We start from the raw sequence: 21,266 nt of genomic DNA on the forward strand, positions 1-21,266 counted from the left end.
ATAAACTTTAAAACAGTCCCCGAAAGTTCTAACCGCAAGCGGTCGGTAAAGAGCCATCCCCATGACAACCGATTTCTAATTTGTTCCTGATTTGAAATGTTTCGTCAATTAAATTCACCCAAAGTTTTTGGTGATAAAAAAGTTAAATCCTTATGGGAGCAAATATGCGACGGTAAGTTTTGATTCTAGTATTATTTACGTCATATTGAGCAAAATCTTTCTAAAAGAATTCGCGGCAAAGAAGGCCGATTATGACGACAATGACATCGACGATACGTCATCAATAGCTACTGACGTCACACAGTACTCGGCAAGCCGTCACACCCCGATAGTTTACGGGAAAATGGTCCATAAGCCCCAGATAGGTTTGTGATTAATAAGTAATGTTTCAATTCATAATAACAATAAATATTTACAGACGCGAGTATCACATGCGACTTTGACCCAGCTGTTGGTCACCCCGCAGCTGTGGGGTTAACAATGATCAATAAACCCCCAACCCCACCCACACCACCCCCCGTTCCACCACCCGACCCAAAAACTTGTAAATATTTTACTGTTGAATATTGAAGTTATTTGATGAAAATTGTTACGACTCGTTAAGCGATCATCACTCTCTTTTTTCACAAGTGGGCGCTCATTTTTTTATTATTATTTTTAAAAAATACACAAAGAAACAGTTTAAATTGGTAATAAGTGTAAAACAAATTACTTATATATAAAACACTAGTAAGAACATCTTTCCCAAATTAGGTAGTTATATACGCCCTTTCGATCTGTTTATTATCGTCGGCTCTGTGGTGTAACGGTTAGCGTGCCGTCGTTTAATCTCTTTGTTTCGTTCTTACCGGGTTCTAGTCCCGCACAGTGCAATACGTTTTTTTTAAATTTTTTTTTTGTGTGATTAGCACTTTTAGGTTAGGGGTTAGGAGTTATAAAATATTGAAATACTATACCAATACACGTTTTATATGTCACAAAAACGACGTTTTTATAAAAGTCCCTAGAAAATAATAATAAAAATATAAGCGCCCACTTGTGAAAAAAGAGAGTGATGATCTGTTAATGAGTCGTATGTGATAAATATTCCATATGTTCACACTCCAACCACCAGGTACCCCGCAAGAATATTTAGAATCGCATATTTTTCCGACCCTGGTACCCGCTATGACAGCGATGCTTAATCAGGCTAAAGTTGAAAAGTGTTTCGAGGTAACTTTCTATACATTGTGATGTCATAACTTACATTGTGATGTCATAACTTACATTGTAATGTCATAACTTATATTGTTTAATTACAGAGGAAACGGACGCGGTTCAACGCTTGTGATTTTTTAACAGAATATCTATACCAGTAAGTAGTCTGTGATGTCATAATGGTGGTGTGTGATGTCATAATGTCAGTGGTATGTGATGTCATAATGAAGTGGTGTGATGTCATAATGTAACCTTCAACTTTAGGAAGAATCCAAATAAGGCGGACAGAAGCGAAACTTTGTGGGAAATTCCCTTCGTAGAGAAATGGAACAATGCACAGTAGGTTGAAATACATTGAAGTTGCAACGTGTAACCATCTTACCCCACATTAAACCATCTTACCCCGCATTAAACCATCTTACCCCACATTAAACCATCTTACCCCACATTAAACCATCTTACCCCGCATTAAACCATCTTACCCCGCATTAAACCATCTTACCCCGCATTAAACCATCTTACCCCACATTAAACCATCTTACCCCACATTAAACCATCTTACCCCACATTATGACATCACATCAACCATCTTACCCCGCATTTAACCATCTTACCCCGCATTAAACCATCTTACCCCGCATTTAACCATCTTACCCCGCATTTAACCATCTTACCCCGCATTTAACCATCTTACCCCACATTAAACCATCTTACCCCACAGCCCACGTGAACCGCTACCATTATCACTACAATGGACAGAAGAAGAAGCTGCAATCAAAATTCAATCTTTCTTCAGGGGGTATTTGGTGGGTATTGTATATGATGTCTATGTTTAATAAGATGTTGCTGATATATGATATCTATATTGACCAGGTACGCATAGATCCCGAGGTTAGCGAGTTACGAGCATGGCAACGAAGCTGGAAAGATGAGAATCGGGGAATTCGTCACAAGGTGGAGCAGTTTTGGGAAACACAAGAAACCGGAGGCAATATATAGTTTCTATGTTTCGGACGTACAGTCCGTGTCTGGTGGTGTAACAGGGATTGGCGACGTGCCTCTATTCAGATGTTTTCGTTTTAAGGTTCCACCGTTGGGGGCGTATGTGCCTTTGGGCAAGATCTTGTACAGAAAACAATCACCCACACCACGAGGTGTATGAAACATAACATCTGTGTTATGACTACTGTTGTTTCCCCGCCATGCGAAGATAAACAAGTAACATTCATAATAATTGTTCAATATTTTGATTGACAGGTGAAAGATCGGGAAGCCAGGGCAGTAAACGAGCGAAAAGTCGCTGAAGTTTCAAACTTTATTTCTATTAAAATACAATTGACGTTTGTTACAAAACACATTTATTATGACGTCACAAAGCAGTTGAACATAGAAACATCATCTTGTTTTGTTTCGTAATTCTCGCATTTTCCCAACAAAGACGGATTCAACAATTTCAGCGCACCGTACTATTTTTGAATCCGCTCCGTTATACTGGCGACAATTATCGAAAATAAGCGATACGTCGCCCACAAGTTCCGATAACTTGATGTAATATCGACAGGCAAGTCTCTTCATGACTGTCTGGATGTCTGAGAATGATAAACAACGCTTGTTAATGTTTTGGTCGTAATTCAGATGTTTTAGACAGTAACTTGGTCCATCATTAGTGTAAAAGAGGTTACTATCCACCAAGTTACTGTCCGAAACATCTGCTGATCATGAGTTTAGTATCCAGACAGTAACTTGGTCCATCATCAGTGTAAAAGAGGTTACTATCCACCAAGTTACTGTCCGAAACATCTGCTGATCATGAGTTTAGTATCCAGGCAGTAACTTGGTCTATCATCAGTGTAAAAGAGGTTACTATCCACCAAGTTACTGTCCGAAACATCTGCAGATCATGAGTTTAGTATCCAGACAGTAACTTACCCATGGGCCGCTTAACAACTTTATAATACCCAGGGGCGTCGTCCTCACGAACGGGCTCCAGAAACGGCCACGCCATCTTATGATTCTATGATGTCATAGTATGGTTAAGTGATGTCATAAAGATAATTATTACATTACAGTTACCTGTAAATAACGGACAATCTTGGTCAGATTATAATAATCACGATCCGATAACGTGTCTTCCATGGAAGCATCGCGTGCTTGCTGTTTACATCGTGGACAAGTATAACTCTCGATGTTTGCCGACTCCCCCTCACTTATCCCGACGCAACTACCATGGTACCAATCCTGGCATGCGTCACAACCGATGTAGAATCTAAACAATCACAAAGTTACATACGTGGTAACTTCATTCGGAACAAAACACCCGTGTTATAACGACTGTCGTTGCCCCACCACGCAAGGATAAATAAGTTACATACGTGGTAACCTGTAAGCGGGCACAAGGTGTATGAAACAGAACACCCGTGTTATAATGACTGTCGTTGCCCCACCACGCAAGGATAAATAAGTTACATCCACACAACTCACTGGGTGTCATCATATGGTGTTCGACATAAACAATAAAGTTCTTGTTGCGGGTCGTTTTGTTCCTTCTGACAATCTTTACAAACCCAGCCCTCCATTTGTTTTGCTTTCTTCTCATTGATCCCAACACAGCTACCATGGAACCAATTCATACAAAGATCACAACCGATGTAAAACCTGCGTGGCATGCAACAACATTAATGTTGGTACGTGTATGAGTGTTGCAACACCCCCACAACACCCCACTAATAATAGTTGTCAGTTAGTCTTCATGCAGGCCATATCACCACCACCCACCAATTAATACAAACTACCGTCATCTTACTTAAACAGCATATCTTTACCTTGTCTCGTCATACACTGATTTACAAACACAATAAAGTTTGGACGAAGTGTTTATCATCTTTTTCTTCTTCGTCGGAATTTCCACGACATCAGGTGATCGAGGTCGTTTACGAGGTTTTCTGGGAGATTGTTTCTTGTTGTTCTCCGTTAGTATATTCGATAGCGCAGACTCCGTTGTTAGCAGGTTGCTCTTCGGCGCCCTCGGACGACCTTTACGTTTCATCTTCGGGATTTTCTTTTGATCAACATGAAGCTCATTCTATGACATCATAATATGTTTATTATTATGACATCACAGCATAAAACAAACCTGGGGTGGCAGGCCGAAAACATTACAACCAATAAGTTAAGATTTGTTTCACAGGATTGTTCCTAACTACCCCCACCTCCCCTGTGTTTATAAAGTTTACCACTTATGTAGTATACCATAATGACCCCGTATATACACCAACCCCACCTCAACCACTCTCGTCAAATATCGATGAACAATTGACTTCCGTTTACGAATATCTTGCTTCACCAATTCTTCATGTTTACGAAGTGTATGCGATAACTTTGAATGCAATCTTTGCTGGGATTTCATCTGGTTGGGTGAATATAACTTGTTACTAAATGCATGGCTTTCCAATGGCATATTCACATTCAATGGTCGCAGCAACGAGCCTTAAACCCAGTATCCTCTGGACTAAAGACTAAGCAAATACAGTTATGACATCACAACAAGCAATATGACATCATAACAAGCAATATGACATCACAACAAGAATTATGACATCATAACAAGCAATATGACATCATACTTCATCTTGGCTCTCCCTCCTCCTCTTCTGTTGCTCCAAATGTTCCTCCCTTTTTCTCTTCTTTATCTCGACTTCCTCTCTCCTCTCAATACGATCGAGAAGCGCTTTCATTACTTGTTGCACAACACCACGCCTATTATGACATCACAATATACTTCATGACATCACAATATATTTGATGTCATCACAATATATTTGATGTCATCACAATATACTTGATGTCATCACAATGTCCCTCACATTGGTGCAAACACACAAATACGAGGATTTAATTTTGCAAGATGAAAAATTGAAGCAGACCATATTGAACAGATCTGACACAGAGTGTTGTCTTGCTATTATGACATCACACATTCACATTATGACATTACACATACCTTTGCTGTTCTTCCCTCGTCTCTTTAGCGAGATACTTTTTACGAGGTCGTTCAATTTCTCTTCGTTTCTCTAAGTTTTGTTTATCCGGTGTTGAAGGCCTGCAGCGCAAACATGAATCACCAACCAACACACCACACAAGACCACTGTACCTTCCCCCCCACAATGGGTCTTTGTCCGTCAATAATCGTCGCACCCCGGTAGTGAATGGTTGCTTCCGTAGTTGTTGTTGTCGTTGTTGGATTTGTTCCAAACGCTGCCGCAAACTTGGAGTGTGAAGAATCACCTCGTTACCTGAGGGTTGGCTGGTCGGGGCTGGGGAAGTGGGTGATTGAGGTTACTTTACCCACATGGTAAGTACAAACTAAATCATTGGAGAAACAATTAAATTTACATTAGTACAAAACAATCTAACCGCACAGTTTACTGATTAATCCACTGTAGAAATTCCATGGCAGGCCTGCCACCCCAGGTTTAGCGCCCACAGTTAGGGTATGGGGCAAGATGGGTCGGGGGTAAGATGGGTCAGGGGTAAGATGGGTTAGGGGCAAGATGGGTCGGGGGTAAGATGGGTTAGGGGCAAGATGGGTCAGGGGCAAGATGGACTTACCTTTCTCTACCACAGGCGACAACAGGAACCTTCGAACCTCGTTCCCAACCTTACATTGCATCAACTGTTGCCCTGGACCTGGTGCTACTTGGCCGCCAGGTGGTATCGCTTGCATTAATCCAAACCCTGTGTGATGTCATAATACAGGCAATGTCAAAATTGGTGATGTCACATATTGTAGTTGTTAAACATGGGGAACCTCATTGATGACAAAAATACAAATTTCCCCTGTTTCAAAAGTTGGGGTGACGCGGCACCCACAATGACCACCCACTAGTGATCCCAATAACCACACCAAGTTACCTGGACTTCCATCACTTAGCTTCACATTCACTTTTATATGTGAGTTGTCCCCCATCTTCATAAGTTGCGCGAGTTGCACGGCTGATAACTTCACTTGCATGTTCGATGCTAGCTGTTTTGGGCTCTATGATGTCATAATAACAAGTGTTATTTATAATCAAGTACAACAATATGGTTTGTGTGGTAACTTACTTGGTTGTTTGTGGTGGGTGTTTGGGTGGGCGGGGCTGGGGGCGTGGCTTGTTGGGCCACACCTGGCAACCTGGGGGGAAAGGGGATGTTATGTCATTTCACATTGGTAACGTCGCAAACATAGGCGTCAAACCTGGGGTGGCAGGGTGGGCAGGCCAACCCTTGAATTTTCTGCATTGTATTAATCAGTAAATTACAACCAATAAGTTAGATTTGTTTCACAGGATTGTGTGTCACTATCCCTGCCTCCCCTGCATTATGTTTGACGCATACATATTATCATATACGTTGTTACCTTATAGTTGGATGAGTTGGTTGCTTTGGGGTGGTTGGAGTGCCTGCTGTTGGGGGAAGTATGTTATATCTATGGTGTGCAACATAAACATAACATGCTTGTAAACAATCTTTTAACAAATCATGTGATACGAAACCAGATGACAGAAAAAACATCGGAAAACTATTTTTTCATACCACAAGAACCTTTGAAAGATCATTTACTTGGGGTAGCAGAAGTAACCACATACCTGGTTTAATCAATATAGGACGTGGTATCTTGTTCCCATGAACGATGTATTGACCTCCGCTCGTTCGAATTATGGTTTGACCACTAGTAGGTGTGGGTAATGCTGCAACAATATGACATCATAATACTACCATTGTTGTCGTCTTTCAGAAAGACACTTAACGGAAATTGCTCCAACCCAGTGGTCATTAATGGGTTGTCCCAAATGTCGACCACAAAATTACAGACGTGGTAACTTGTAAGCGAGCACGAGGTGTATGAAACAGAACACCCGTGTTATAACGACTGTCGGTGCCCTGCCATGCGAGGATAAATAAGTTACATACGTGGTAACTTGTAAGCTGGTAAGAGGTGTATGAAACAGAACACCCGTGTTATAACGACTGTCGGTGCCCTGCCATGCGAGGATAAATAAGTTACATACGTGGTAACTTGTAAGCTGGTAAGAGGTGTATGAAACAGAACACTAGAGCATGACCGATTATCGGTTAGCCGATATATCGGCCGCATTTTTGGTGATTTACCGATTATCGGCAAGGGCAAAATACGGCCGATATTATCCAGCAACGAGCGTACGTAAGAATTAATGCAGAGTGATACCTTGTTCATAAACGTAAACTCACTCGTATACCTAATTGAACTCGTTCGTGAAAATCCAACGTATTAAACTAGGTCAAAGCGTCTGATCACGCGTCCACCGCATGTCATGTTTATCAGGCGCGTGTAACGTCGAGGTTACTTTAGGTCACTTACGCGTCAATGTGATACACAAATAAACTACATTAGCTGATAAATATAATGTTTGTTTAATGGAAGTGAGGTAAAATTTATTTGAAAAAATTACAAATTAACCAATTCAGTAATTACAAGTTCACTAATAACTAATTAATAATAATTAAGTCTGTTAGTTGATTTTTATTAGCTATATCAGATTTTTCCGTTTTAATCAGTCTAGTTTTTTAGGTGCATTAAAATATAGGTTATCGGTAGGGATGTGCTGAAGTTGAAAAAGCTCAGGTTCGCCGAGCGCCGAGCTTCAACGAAAAGCTCGGCACGAGCCCGAGCCCGAGCACCTATGACGTCATCAAGGAGAAAGGCGTACGAGAATGCGTTCCTATTCAGCCGAAAAGCGCCGCTAATCAAAATAATACAGAACACGTGGTTTGCGGTTAAAGACGCGTCTCGCTTTTCATAATTCCTACTGGTGCAAAATATAAAATTCATACAAAAAATATTTAATTAAAAAAATATTTATAACTGTTACAGCCAGTGGCACAACTAGCAAGTTTCTACGCATGTTCATCTTGGATAATGTAACGATTATTTACGTCAGAATAAACCTTTACGATCGTTACATCACAAACGAGATTGTTGGAAAACAATCGTGTTTTATTCGCTTCCATACGATCTGTAGTTTGTGTATAATTTTTGTTTCTGATGATTAGTTTAATGCAGGTAAATCGCGATTATGTGAGTTTTAATTGGTGCAAATATAAGAGCGAGGAGCGACGCTATCAGTAAATTGGAACCAACATAAATTGTAATATGATATTACAAAGTATCGTCCCGGTCGAGCTTGGACAGAAGCCAAAAAAAATCGTTTGATGGCGCCGCACGAGAACCAGAGTTTCATTACGTCATTTTTCACGAGAATAAATTCACAACGATTGCTTCGTTTGTTACGTGTGGAGTGTATGCTACCGCATGCGTCTTCCTTTATTTCATACGCCGGCGCAGAGTGTAAAAATGTGACGCTGATACACGATGTTTTGATCTCGTGGTTGGTTGGGCTGCCCAACTTGGGCAGTGGGCACATTCCTCCCGATTGTTATATTATAAAACGTCATAATTAATAGTTACGTTGCGATAGGACACGTGACGTAACAATTAAATGAAAAATTGTTTTAATTCCAAGCGAAGGAATGTTACATTGAATGCAACGCGTGTGTGTGCGTCTTAGCACTTTCTTGCTGGTGCGTGTCTGCGGTAAAGGTGGCTTAGGGGTTGCAAAACCCTGTGGTTGCAAAACCGTGGTTGCAGCAATTTATATTATTTCATTATAAAAATTGGCTTTTTATTTAAAATGTGATATAAAAATTGGCTTTTTATTTAAAATGTGATACGAAAACATTGGGCGCTCGTGTAATTCGACACCTGCTCTAATTCGATACGGGCAAATTCGCTGACGTTGCGATTCGTTACTTGCGAGAGAGCAAATTCACAACGAACGAAAAATAATTAAAGAGAAAGCTACGTTGACTAGTCTCGTTATCTTTTAGTAGCTTCACTCTTTTTATTTTTAATATTTTTCGCTCTCGCGTGCAACATTATAGCAAAAGGCTCGGCGCTCGGCCCAGTTTTCAGCCGAGCGCCGAGCGTCAAAAAAGGAGACGCTCGGGCACGAGCTTTTGAGTTCGGGCTCGGCTCGGCACATCCCTAGTTATCGGCAACTGAAATTTACAAAATATCGGTATCGGTTTGAAAAAAGCAATAGCGGTCGTGCTCTACAGAACACCCGTGTTATAACAACTGTCGTTGCCCCACCATGCGAGATATTCAACCACAACTCCACACAATTGTAAACACCAACAACAACCAACCTGTAGTGGACTTGATGGCGACAACTTGTGGTTGATTGACAGGTTTGCGAATCAATATTTTATGAAGGCCACCTGTTCAATATTTGTTAACAATGCTAATTATTGGTATCTATGATGTCATAATACCTGTTGTCTTGACGACAGCGCTACTCATGTTGTTTGGTGAAGCGTCAACCTGTGTTCGTGTGAAACATTATATTACAACCATAGAAACATTATACTACAACCATAGAAACATTGTACTACAACCATAGAAACATTATATTACAACAACCATAGAAACATTATATTACAACAACCATAGAAACATTATATTACAACAACCACAGAAACATCATATTACTTGTTTTATCGCTCGATTCATCGTAAACACGAGGTTTTTATCAGAAACCTGAGGTTTATGTAACGCAGCTGCTTGTTGGAGCAAGGACGAGGTTATTGTGACCTAATAATAGATGAGTTACAACTTGATGAGTCATCTTAAATAACGCTGACTCACATGTTTCTTAGGGGTGAATAATGGGGTTGGCAGCTTGGTAACGATGGGGGTCGGTTTGGTGGGAGGGGGGGTTTGGAGGTTCTTCTTCTGCTGTTCTCGAACCCTGGGGAAATGTTTGTTATTTCTATTTTATATATTTGTTAATTTCACTACCGGCGCCAAACTTTATAAACACATGGGAGGCAGGGATAGATAGACACACAATCATATTAAACAAACCAAACTTATTGGTTGTAATGTTTACTGATTAATGCGATGTAGGAAATCCCAGGTTTGGCCTGCCCACCCTGCCACCCCAGGTTTATGTGAACCCTCCACCCCACCCCATACATACATTGTATCAAACTGTCGTATTTGCCACAACTCAATCTTATCCTCAGGCAACCACACAGTTTCCACACGTGGTTGGTTCTCCACATCCTTACGAACACGATCACGAAGACCAATCGGTCGCGACCTCGACCTTAACCCGGCTCTTGACGACGGGGTGTACGCTTCACCTGCATTATGGATAATAAGTCTCTATATGATGTCATAATGTAGATATTTACTCTTAGGGATCTCCTCTTCTTCATCGGTGTTAGGAACGATAATCCTTCGCACAAAATATTGTGACACTAAACCACTACGCCCGATGTCTCGTCGTTTCAACAACTCGGTGGTAATGATGTCTTCTTCTGTGTGCACCGCGTGTACAGAATCTCTGGGTGATCATAAGTGTTATGATTATAACTCATCACAATATACTTCATGACATCACAATATATTTGATGACATCATAATGTCCCTCACATTGGTGCAAACACACAAATACGAGGATTTAATTTTGCAAGATGAAAAATTGAAGCAGACCATATTAAACAGATCTGACACAGAGTGTTGTCTTGCTATTATGACATCACACATTCACATTATGACATCATACTTACTCATTATTAGGCTCCGTGACCATATCATCCCATCTAATGGAATGCCACAACACTCGCAATAAATGGGCTATAGTTGACAATGTTCGTGCGTTTTGTATTTTGTATCTCCATGCTGTTCCATTGGTTGGCCTGCAACACGGATATCCCCAAAAAATCTCTGACAAAATAAAGACAAAGTAAATACACCATAAGTGTCCCCGGTTCAATGCTCCTCAGCGGTACTAACACCGATCGGCGTTTGTGTCCTTGGGCAAGACACTTAACAGAAAATTGCTCCAACCCAGTGGTCACTAATGGGTTGTCCAAATTGTAAGCCATATCAAATAAAAATCATACACAAAGTTGAAAAGTGTGGTAACTCGTAAGCACACGAGGAAAAAAAATGGTGCCAATATTACGCCTCTGACTCCGATGCGGTGTCGCGGCACCGGTTGCAAGAAGGACTTAAATGAGCTTTCCGGGTGTTGGGGTGTTGGGCAAATCTGGCCTAAATCCTAGGCCCTTGACAAGGACCTCACCCATAAATAAATAATACGTCATAATCACCATTATGACATCACAAACTTACCTAAACCAGATGGTAGCTTGTTCACATAATGGAAACCTTGTGGTGCATATGTGAGTCCCGCTCTTATGGCTAAGTAACGAACATTCTCGCGTGGCAACCTATCAACAATGTGTTAACATGGGTGGCTTGTATACATACCACGCCACTTACCTGAATATGTTCTTCTTTTTCCCAACCCCAACAGAAAACTTCCATGGTATTGGCATCTAGGGTTGAACACATTATATAATAGTTAGGTGTTCCAAAATACTTTACACTGATCTTGATTTTCACACATTCGTAATTATGTATTGAAAAACTTTAGTTGAAACAACATTAGGGTGTCTGCTGTAGGACCTCACCCATATAGAACGTACAAACAATGTATAATGGCCAATTATTACCAACCCTCAACACCTCACCCATATACACCACACATACCTTCACAATATTGGTTTTATTCTTCACGTTGTTTTCATTGAATCGTTCAAGTTTCCAACCTAAACTCATCGGTGAAGGTGATTGGTTGGCTTGTCCTCGTTGCCGACGGTAACCAAACCTTCTCGAAACACGACCTAATGATGTCATTGGCACCACACGAGCGCGATGGAGAGACGGGGTTGAAGGTCGTGAGTCACCGAGGTCGACCGATGATTGCCGTGGTAACGAAGCAGCTGCGGTTGGAACAGTACTACTCGTAGTAAACCCCGTAGTGTGGGTGACCTCGTTACACCCCGGGTATTCCCGTGATACACGACCCACAAGTTCCTTACAAAGGTCACGCACCACCGACTCAACTAACCCATCTTCATCGTCCGATATCTCGAGCTCCGAACCAGAGTTAGCCGAAGTCTCGTTCACCAGCGGTTGCTTCACTTTAAACGGAAGAGAAGCAAGTACATCGCTGGCACTACATGGGGGTTTTACCCCAATACGAGAATTAACACTTGCTGAATTTTTTTTTAAATCCAATGTTTTCTTGTCTTTTATTGCATCCAACTTAAGTTTCTTTTCTTGTAATATCCTGTTGGAAGTATTTTAATAAATAATATTCAACCCACAAACCATCTTACCTCCATCGTAGAAGTTTGTCGAGTTTTGAAGGTTCCCATCTACGCAGATACACCACACTGCGCATCAACAAGTTGCGGGAGACGTTTATCACGTCACTTTCCGACAATAATTTCTTTATTTCATCATCATTGAATGATTGTTTATCAGCAGGGTTTAAATTTGTACGGTTTTGAATAATTTTATTGGTTTCTGTGGCAGAAGACACGACCTTAGTTGTCGTGGCAGAAGACACGGCCTCAGTTGTCGTGGCAGAAGACGCAGCCTCAGTTGTTGTGGCAGAAGACACGGCCTCAGTTGTCTTGGCAGAAGACGCAGCCTCAGTTGTTGTGGCAGAAGACACAGCCTCAGTTGTTGTGGCAGAAGACACGGCCTCAGTTATCGTGGCAGAAGACACGGCCTCAGTTGTCGTGGCAGAAGACAAAGCCTCAGTTGTCGTGGCTGAAGACACGGCCTTAGTTATCGTGGCAGAAGACATAGCCTCAGTTGTCGTGGCAAAAGACACGGCCTCAGTTGTCGTGGCAGAAGTTACGGCCTCAGTTGCTGTGGCAGAAGACACGGCCTCAGTTGTCGTGGCAGAAGACGCGGCCTCAGTTGTCGTGGCAGAACACGTGGCCTCAGTTGTCGTGGCAGAAGACGTGGCCTCAGTTGTCGTGGCAGAAGACACGGCTTCAGTTGTCGTGGCAGAAAACACGGCCTCAGTTGTCGTGGCAGAAGACGCAGCCTCAGTTGTCGTGGCAGAAAACACGGCCTCAGTTGTCGTGGTAGAAGACACGGCCTCAGTTGTCTTGGGAGAGGACACATCCATACATTCTTCAGCAATATCCATTTTATCTTTCTCAACCCCATTAGTGAATACAGTGGTGTATGGTTTCATATTCGAAGGTTTAATCTTTGATTGGAAAGTAGACGAGATCCACCTCCAACCATCGCCCCCCGTCACTCGGTATTCTTCTCCTTTCATCTTCCATACCTACGTCATAATGGAGTATTATGACATCATAGTAAAGTATTATGACATATTGACATCACAATGTATTTGATGACATCACAATATATTTGATGACATCATAATGTCCCTCACATTGGTGCAAACACACAAATACGAGGATTTAATTTTGCAAGATGAAAAATTGAAGCAGACCATATTAAACAGATCTGACACAGAGTGTTGTCTTGCTATTATGACATCACACATTCACATTATGACATCACATCAACACAACCACCTACCATCATGCTGCGAACAGGAAGCGGATATTTGCACCACACAGCGTTCCTTGTTGCAAGGTCCTCCTCTTCTTTGATCTTCTTTTTTCGTTTCTTTTCAAAATCTTCTTTTTCCGAAGACGTCACCCTTCGTAACCTGCAACAACAACAAATACAACATAGGCGCCAAACCTGGGGTGGCAGGGTGGGCAGGCCAAACCTGGAATTTTCTGCACTGCATTAATCAGTAAACATTACAACCAATAAGTTAGATTTGTTTCACAGGATTGTGTCTAACTATCCGTGCATTACATGCACCCCCACTATACTCACGTCACTTGTCCCATTGATTCTTTCCACACCGGCTTCTTGGCATTATTCCTGATAGCCATCTCCATGATCCCCAACACGACAGCAAACGCTCGAGCTGAATCATTCTTTAGTAACATCCTCCCCCACATTTTTCTATATTGATCCCACTTAGAATGCATGAAACACAACGGGATCTGCTGTTCGAAGCTAAACAGGGCCAACCTCAGTGTATGCACCATCTCCTCCTGTGTAAAATTATGTTTCAACTTCAGATGAGCTTTACCCACAGTAACTCACCTTAGCTCCCAGTAAAGCCCCTGTCCATTCAAACGTAACGGCAGAGTTCACGGTATATTTGTACCCCACGTGTCGTTCGCGATCTTTCTCTTCCTTATGCTGATATTTATTCAACGCAAGTGGATTTTCCACATAATAATTGGTGTATTGTTTATACCCCTCATCCTCTCCCAACCTAAATCACAAAGGTAATCAATAACAACATGAACCAATGAACGATGTAGCTGACGCAAAACAGGGCAATGACAGTCGTTGCAACACAAGTGTTTCTGGTTTTTTTTTGGACGCATGTCTACAAAGTTTGCAGCATCAAGTCTAGAATTTGTAACTCTGATTTAAAGACACGGCAACCTCTGAGCCCCAACCCCACACACATGTATCGACCACGCAGGCTAACCAACTTACCTGAAAGGTCCCTTCCTCTTCACAGGAGTGGTCGGTTCCACTTTGGTTTGTGAAGTCTCGTTGCTGAGTGCTGGGACAAACAATGTTTGATTATAATGGAACATGACGCAACAGAACAAACATTCAACTTACGCTTCTCTGTAGGGTTGGCGTTTACTTTCTGCATCTTGGGACCGGCAGCCGTGAACCGAAGGCGTTTTAATTCACGAGAAACTCGGTTGTTTGTGGGGGTCTGGTGGTTTGGGTGTTATTAACCAGCAATAAGGTTGATACCATGCAAGCACCTTATTTATCCTCGCATAGCGGGGCAACGACAGTCGTTATAACACGGGTGTTTTGTTTCATACACCTCGTGCTCGCTTACAAGTTACCACATATGCAACTTATTTATCCTCGCATGGCAGGGCAACGACAGTCATTATAACATGGGTCTTCTGTTTTACACACCTCGTGCTCGCTTACAAGTTACCACGTACATAACAATTTGAACAACCCATTAGTAAACTGGATCAGAAGAACTGCTGTTAAACGTCTTGCTCAAAAAAATGGTTTGCAAGTTTTAGGCAATATAGGTGGTAAAGTAAGTGTTGTCTGTTGAGTCAGCAGCCAGATGTAATACGACTTACTTTTGTGGTTGATGTGTTTTGTTGGAGCAGCACAAGGTTTTGGTTCCCCACCCCTGTGACAATACGGCCCCCTGCCCCAAGCTGTATAGGGGTACGAACCCCACCCTTACCGAGGACAAACAGGTTCTTCAGTGTTGTGAGTGGTGGGGGGGTGGACTTCACTTCAATCTTGTTGCCAATCTTAAACATCTGTGTTTGTAACAAGGTTAATTCATCGCGAATTAAATCAAGTATTTTAACTTACGTTGTTTGGTGAATGCTTTGTGTTTGTCAGCATCGCGTCACATCTCGACAACGGAACTTTTATGTTCGCAAGTTTTAAAGGAATCAGATTGTCGGGCATTGGTTGTAGTTTCGGTAAAACTCGAGTTGAGGGTAAGTTGGTTTTGGTGGTGGGGGTAATATTGGTTTGGGTAACAGGGATTGAGGTAACTTTGGTTGGGGCAACGTCAGTTGGGGTAACGTCCGCTGGGGCAACGACGGTTGGGGTAATGCTAGTTGGGGCAACGCTAGTTGGGGCAACAACAGTTGGAGGACTGTTCCCCGGGGCAACATTGCCAGTTGGGGCAACGTCCGTTGGGGTAACGTCGGTTGGGACAACGTTCGTTGGGGCAACATCCGTTGGGGCACCGTCTGTTGGGGTAACATCCGTTGGGGCACCGTCTGTTGGGGTAACATCCGTTGGGGTAACATCCATTGGGGCAACATCCGTTGGGGCAACGTCCGTTGGGGCAACGTCCGTTGGGGCAACGTCCGTTGGGGCAACGTCCGTTGGGGCAACGTCCGTTGGGGCAACGTCCGTTGGGCCAACATCTGTTGGGGCAACGTCTGTTGGGGCAACGTCTGTTGGGGCAACGTCTGTTGGGACAATGTCCGTTGGGGCAACGTCCGTTGAGGCAACGTCCGTTGGGGCAACGTCCGTTGGGGCAACTTCTGTTGGGGCAATGTCGGTTGGGGCAACGTCTGCTGAGGCAACGTCCGTTGGGGCAACTTCTGTTGGGGCAACGTCTGCTGAGGCAACGTCTGTTGGGGCAACGTTCGTTGGGGCAACGTCCATTGGGGCAACGTCCGTTGAGGCAACGTCCGTTGGGGCAACGTCTGTTGGGGCAACGTCTGTTGGGGCAACGTCTGCTGAGGCAACGTCTGTTGGGGCAACGTCCGTTGGGGCAACGTCCGTTGGGGCAACGTCTGTTGGGGCAACGTCTGCTGAGGCAACGTCCGTTGGGGCAACGTCTGCTGAGGCAACGTCCGTTGGGGCAACGTCTGCTGAGGCAACGTCCGTTGGGGCAACTTCTGTTGGGGCAACTTCTGTTGGGGCAACGTCTGTTGGGGCAACGTCTGTTGGGGCAACGTCTGTTGGGGCAACGTCTGTTGGGGCAACGTCTGCTGGGGCAATGTCGGTTGGGGAAACACCCCCCATATTAGTCGAATGTACCTTAGGTAATTTGACACGCTCCGTTTTACAATTTGTAACTTCTGATTCACATTTTGATATTTCTGTTTTTTCAAATTTAACCTCGCTCTTAAATTTCTGATCTGTTTCAACAACTTTATCCAACCCATTACAACCAACGTGCGAATCAACATCCATTTTCGAATCCTCTGCAAAACAAAACCATTCATTCAACAACTCTCGTACATATCTAGCGTTGATAAACACATGTTACAAAGGAAACCACAAAACATAATTAAACCTCCATAGACAGCCAGGAGCATTTTAACCCAACGATACACAATATAAACGAACCTGTAACAACCTCTTCTTGCATTGCAATATCTTCAACAATAACTTCCGACTCAACTTTAACCCCACTCCCCATTATTCCCCTCCCTACACCCCCATTATATTCATCTTTTACTTCAATCTTCGTTTCATTGTTTTCTTCTTCTTTTTTTCTTTGGTTCTCTTCTTCCAATTTTATCTTTTCCTCTTCGTCTTTTTTTCTTTGATTCTCTTCTTCCACTCTTTTTTTTTCTTCTTCTTCCTTTTTCTTCTTCTCTTCTGCCTCTCTCTTTTTATCTTCTTCTATCATTTGTCTCACATTATCTGCAAAACACCTCGATAACAAACACCCCACACCACCCACCACACCAACCTTTCATTAGTTCCAAGCAAGTCCTTCCCCCACCCCCCCACTTCACTTCCTCAGTTAAATCATCTGTGATCTTCGATTGATAACGAAACTCCCCGGCAATGTCGTTTAACGCCTGTTTAGATGATTTACGTGGTAGTTTATACGATTTTTATGACAGTTTATAGGATTTCTATAATAGTTTATGCGATTTGTGTGACAGTTTTTACAATTTCTATGACAGTTTATACGATTTCTATGACAGTTTATACGATTTCTATGACAGTTTATTTGATTTCTATGACAGTTTATATGATTTCTATGACAGTTTATATGATTTCCATGACCCACCTCGCACAATATTGCTTCATGTTTCTCTCCATCAAGTTTCGAACGCAAATAATCGAATTGCTCCTTAGTCGAGTAGTAAATCACCTCATACTCTCCCTCACTGGATAAGGTGGTTCATATAAAGCAATAAGCGTAACGTTTTTAGGGAAATAAAAAAAAAATTAATTAAAAAACGTATAAATATATATATGGAAAACTAAGGCTTGCCAGGAAAACAAAAAAAACAACTTTACACCTATGTATGAACCCCCACCCCACCCACCAAAGTAAAAACACCTACACAATAAGTCTCCTCGCAAGAAACCAATACTTCCGTCCATTCCTATCAACCCCCACTGGTTCATGTCGTAAATATTGCCCGTTCACCTCCATGTCCTGCTCACAGTTCACCACACCATTCAATTTGTGCGCAACGCAAACCTCGCACTGCCATTCATCATCGGGTACCTGGGGGTGAAACAAGGGAGGTGTAACACGGGGTATCTGGGTGACAAGTCACTCAACCATTGAAACAGTGGTGATATTGAAGATTTTACCACGATTTTAATTCTAAACAGATTTTACCCTGCTGTTAGGTGTCTATACAAACAAGCAGAGCCAAAGTATATTGCATTCACCATATTAATCAATGAGGTTCCCTATGTTTGACAACTATGAGTGTAACTGTATTCTAACAATGTCACCCCAGATTGTTGTTAGGTGTCTATACAAACAAGCAGAGCCAAAGTATATTGCATTCACCACATTAATCAATGAGGTTTCCTATGTTTGACAACTATGAGTGTAACTGTATTTGACAATGTAACCCCAAGATTTTGTTAAAAAACAATAAACAAGACACCTCTTCCACAGAATAACCAACACAATATTAACTACAATCTTACCTCTTGCAAAGGTGGGTTACAACAAGCGAGATGATAAACAGCAGGGCACGTCTCACAGCATAGCAGATCACCGAGTTGATGGCACACCCTACAATGGTCGTCGTATTGTATCGCCCCGTTCATCATCAACTCATCTCGAATCTTTGTTGAACCCATATACAAGTCAGTCAACAACTGTAGAACCTGTTACAACACCCATGTTAAATACTGTCCTTTCCCGCACTTGTCTTCAGCCGTGGCTTAGTGGTAAGTGCACCTGCCTCTAAGCCAGGGGTTATTTAACTAATGGTTTAAGGATCACCCACAAAGTTACGGTAACTTGAATCAGGCACGAGGTGTATGAAACACAACACCGTGTTATAACAACTGTCGTTGCCCCACCATGCGAGGATAAGCAAGTTACATACACGCAACCAAATACTTCACCTTAAGTTTCTTATCTGCATCCACACGTGGATACTCAGGTTCCACCAAAACTTTTATCACATCAGGGAATTCCCCATAGCTCTCCACATAAGCCCGTACCACCTCCGGCCAGGTGAGGTAATCAATGAAATATAAAGCAGCGTTGTGTGCGTCTTTCTGATCACTGGGAACAAATACTGTGCCGGATGCTTCGTCCTCTTTCAATAAGGCTTTGATTAAAGTAATGTGGCACTGTGATGTCATAATGTTATCAATGATGTCATAATAAACACTATTATAACGTACCTCATTCAATAGAACGGTTGTTTCCCGACAAACAAGCGCGGCACAGAAGTCTTCGAATAACATGGGTGATAATCGGAGTGGGTTGCGGAAATGTTTCAGTATCTGCAAACATGAAATTAGTGAATGCAATACAAGGTTAATACACATCACGTACTTCATAAACAGCCAATGCTGACATCAGCAAGTTGTTAGGAATCAATAAATCAATAGATGAAGGCGGAAGATCCAACTTTGGAACATCTTCCATTGGTAAATCAACTTCTTCCTCTGTTAACCTCCATGGTGATAAACAACCTGTTAACAATGGCGGTTTAATACACAAGGGTGGGGAGCATATCTACAACTATAACAGTGGTTGGTGTTAAGATGTTGGATAACTGTGTGTATATTTGTTGTATAATGGGCCTTAATGGCACACTTGATTGCATATCAAACAAAAACAATGTTGTGGAAAGAACTTTTCCTACAGATACAAACAACAAGTTTGGTTTTTGGAGGTGCCTGGTTTTGTTTTGAAATCACGGGACTGTTAACGTTAAGTTTAATAAACCACGACTAAATACACAGGACCAAACATCCAACCTTCAACTGATGATAAATCCTCTTTATCTAAATACCCATCGTCGCCACTTAATGATCCAATAGATGGAGGTTTCCGTGGTGTGGCTGATGATAAGGAATCAACCTGGTACGTATTGGGGGTAAGAGCCGGGTAACAACAAATGTAACACGGGTGTTTTGTTTCATACACCTCGTGCCTGCTTACGAGTTACCACGTATGTAACTTTGTGGGTGATTGTTTAATTTGTTTTTATATATGCCTGGCAATTTATTAAACCCATAAGTGACCGCTGGGTTTGAGCAATTGCCGTTAATATTCTTTCTCAAAGACACAAACGCCCACAATGGTATCAGTGTTGAGCGTTGAATCCATATTTTTCTGGTTTATATTTCAACAACATTAGGAAAACAACTCCCCACAACCCAGCGACTTACATCTGATTCCTCGGATGACAAGTAATCCACCTCATAATCGTCGTCCTTCTCCAAAACCATCTTAAATTTCTTTGGTTTGTCTTTCTTCGTACGCTTCTTGCGTGTGGAAGATTTATCATTTTTATTCGGTTTCTTTTTATTCAGTGACCCAGGTGGTCTTCCCCGCTTGCGAGGGTGAATTGATGATTGTGTGTTCGATGAATTGGAATGTGGGGTCGACGCTCGACTACTTGGGGTGCTGTGGGTGGAATGATATTTAAACTAATATTAACTAACTTAAAATTAAGTTAAAATTAGGTTTTATTATTATTCTCACAGAATATATTCACCATAGTAAGAATAAATAATATACCATGCACTCCATGGTTTATATTATCCCACACACAATAAAAACCATACACCATTTAACATAAGTTTATATTTTATCCCCCCCCCCCAAAAAAAAAATTATATATGTCAAATATATTTCACACATAAAAACTACTATGTCTATATGCATAGCATGTGTTACTTCAATAACTATCAGAAATATCTACGCTAGCCGACGCAATAAAAATAAACATCGTCGTAATATCGGTCATACTCTCCGCGTTCCATAAAATATTTATGCAAACAGCCATTACAAATAGTCTGCAACAAAACACAACATCAACATTAAACGCATGACTAAACACAAAATATTTAACTCCATGCCTTGATTCTCGGGTCGCCGAAATCCAACCGGCCGAATTCGTCAATTTTCGCAGCTCCAGCCTTAACCTACCCTCCCCCCCTTCCGAGGGCGAGGGTGTCCCATCTTCCCCTCTCTTCGGCATAACTTTAACACAAAACTTCCCCAATAACGAAATTAACTTTAGCTGGGGTCACCAGGGTTCGATGCTGGAGCCCTCTAGTGCGCAAACCTCATCAGATTTTCGCGACTTGTCGAATATT

At 42.1% G+C, this 21,266-nt stretch overlaps 2 protein-coding genes across 4 annotated transcripts; one reads left to right on the plus strand and one right to left on the minus strand.

Moving 5' to 3' along the window:
* The first annotated feature begins 24 nt into the window (after positions 1-24).
* Positions 25-2,600, plus strand: LOC149727481 (IQ domain-containing protein K-like). Of its 2 annotated transcripts, XM_089887635.1 has the most exons (9): positions 25-172; positions 228-365; positions 419-544; positions 1,115-1,212; positions 1,302-1,354; positions 1,462-1,536; positions 1,919-2,003; positions 2,071-2,185; positions 2,455-2,600. In XM_089887635.1, exons 1-9 carry the CDS (start codon positions 97-99, stop codon positions 2,499-2,501), a joined length of 813 nt encoding a protein of 270 aa, XP_089743761.1. In that variant the 5' UTR covers positions 25-96; the 3' UTR covers positions 2,502-2,600. The 2 variants fall into 2 exon arrangements, with proteins under 2 accessions (XP_089743761.1, XP_089743762.1); XM_089887636.1 differs by lacking the exon at positions 419-544.
* On the minus strand, positions 2,495-21,249 carry LOC149727482 (uncharacterized). 2 transcript variants are annotated; one of them, XM_089887585.1, is made up of 43 exons: positions 21,027-21,249; positions 20,334-20,571; positions 19,920-20,022; positions 19,492-19,631; positions 19,338-19,439; positions 19,053-19,283; positions 18,627-18,809; positions 18,023-18,189; positions 17,743-17,842; positions 17,416-17,527; positions 17,067-17,366; positions 15,564-16,921; positions 15,320-15,508; positions 14,826-14,925; positions 14,694-14,763; positions 14,289-14,463; positions 14,013-14,236; positions 13,704-13,836; positions 12,473-13,443; positions 11,841-12,423; positions 11,571-11,626; positions 11,421-11,518; positions 10,853-11,009; positions 10,475-10,626; positions 10,258-10,423; positions 9,924-10,026; positions 9,768-9,869; positions 9,551-9,599; positions 9,425-9,496; positions 6,826-6,927; positions 6,597-6,639; positions 6,302-6,371; positions 6,110-6,233; positions 5,807-5,932; positions 5,349-5,511; positions 5,198-5,296; positions 4,821-4,953; positions 4,478-4,603; positions 4,020-4,279; positions 3,679-3,852; positions 3,271-3,463; positions 3,127-3,211; positions 2,495-2,786 (listed from the first exon to the last, which is right to left on the minus strand). In XM_089887585.1, the coding sequence occupies exons 1-43, from the start codon at positions 21,146-21,148 to the stop codon at positions 2,593-2,595; spliced, it is 8,448 nt and encodes a 2,815-aa protein (XP_089743711.1). In that variant the 5' UTR covers positions 21,149-21,249; the 3' UTR covers positions 2,495-2,592. The 2 variants fall into 2 exon arrangements, with proteins under 2 accessions (XP_089743711.1, XP_089743710.1); XM_089887584.1 differs by having other exon boundaries at positions 6,597-6,642.
* Positions 21,250-21,266: the final 17 nt, after the last annotated feature.

This window comes from Ciona robusta, chromosome 11, assembly GCF_009617815.1.
Source record: "Ciona robusta chromosome 11, ASM961781v2".
NCBI lineage: Eukaryota > Metazoa > Chordata > Ascidiacea > Phlebobranchia > Cionidae > Ciona > Ciona robusta.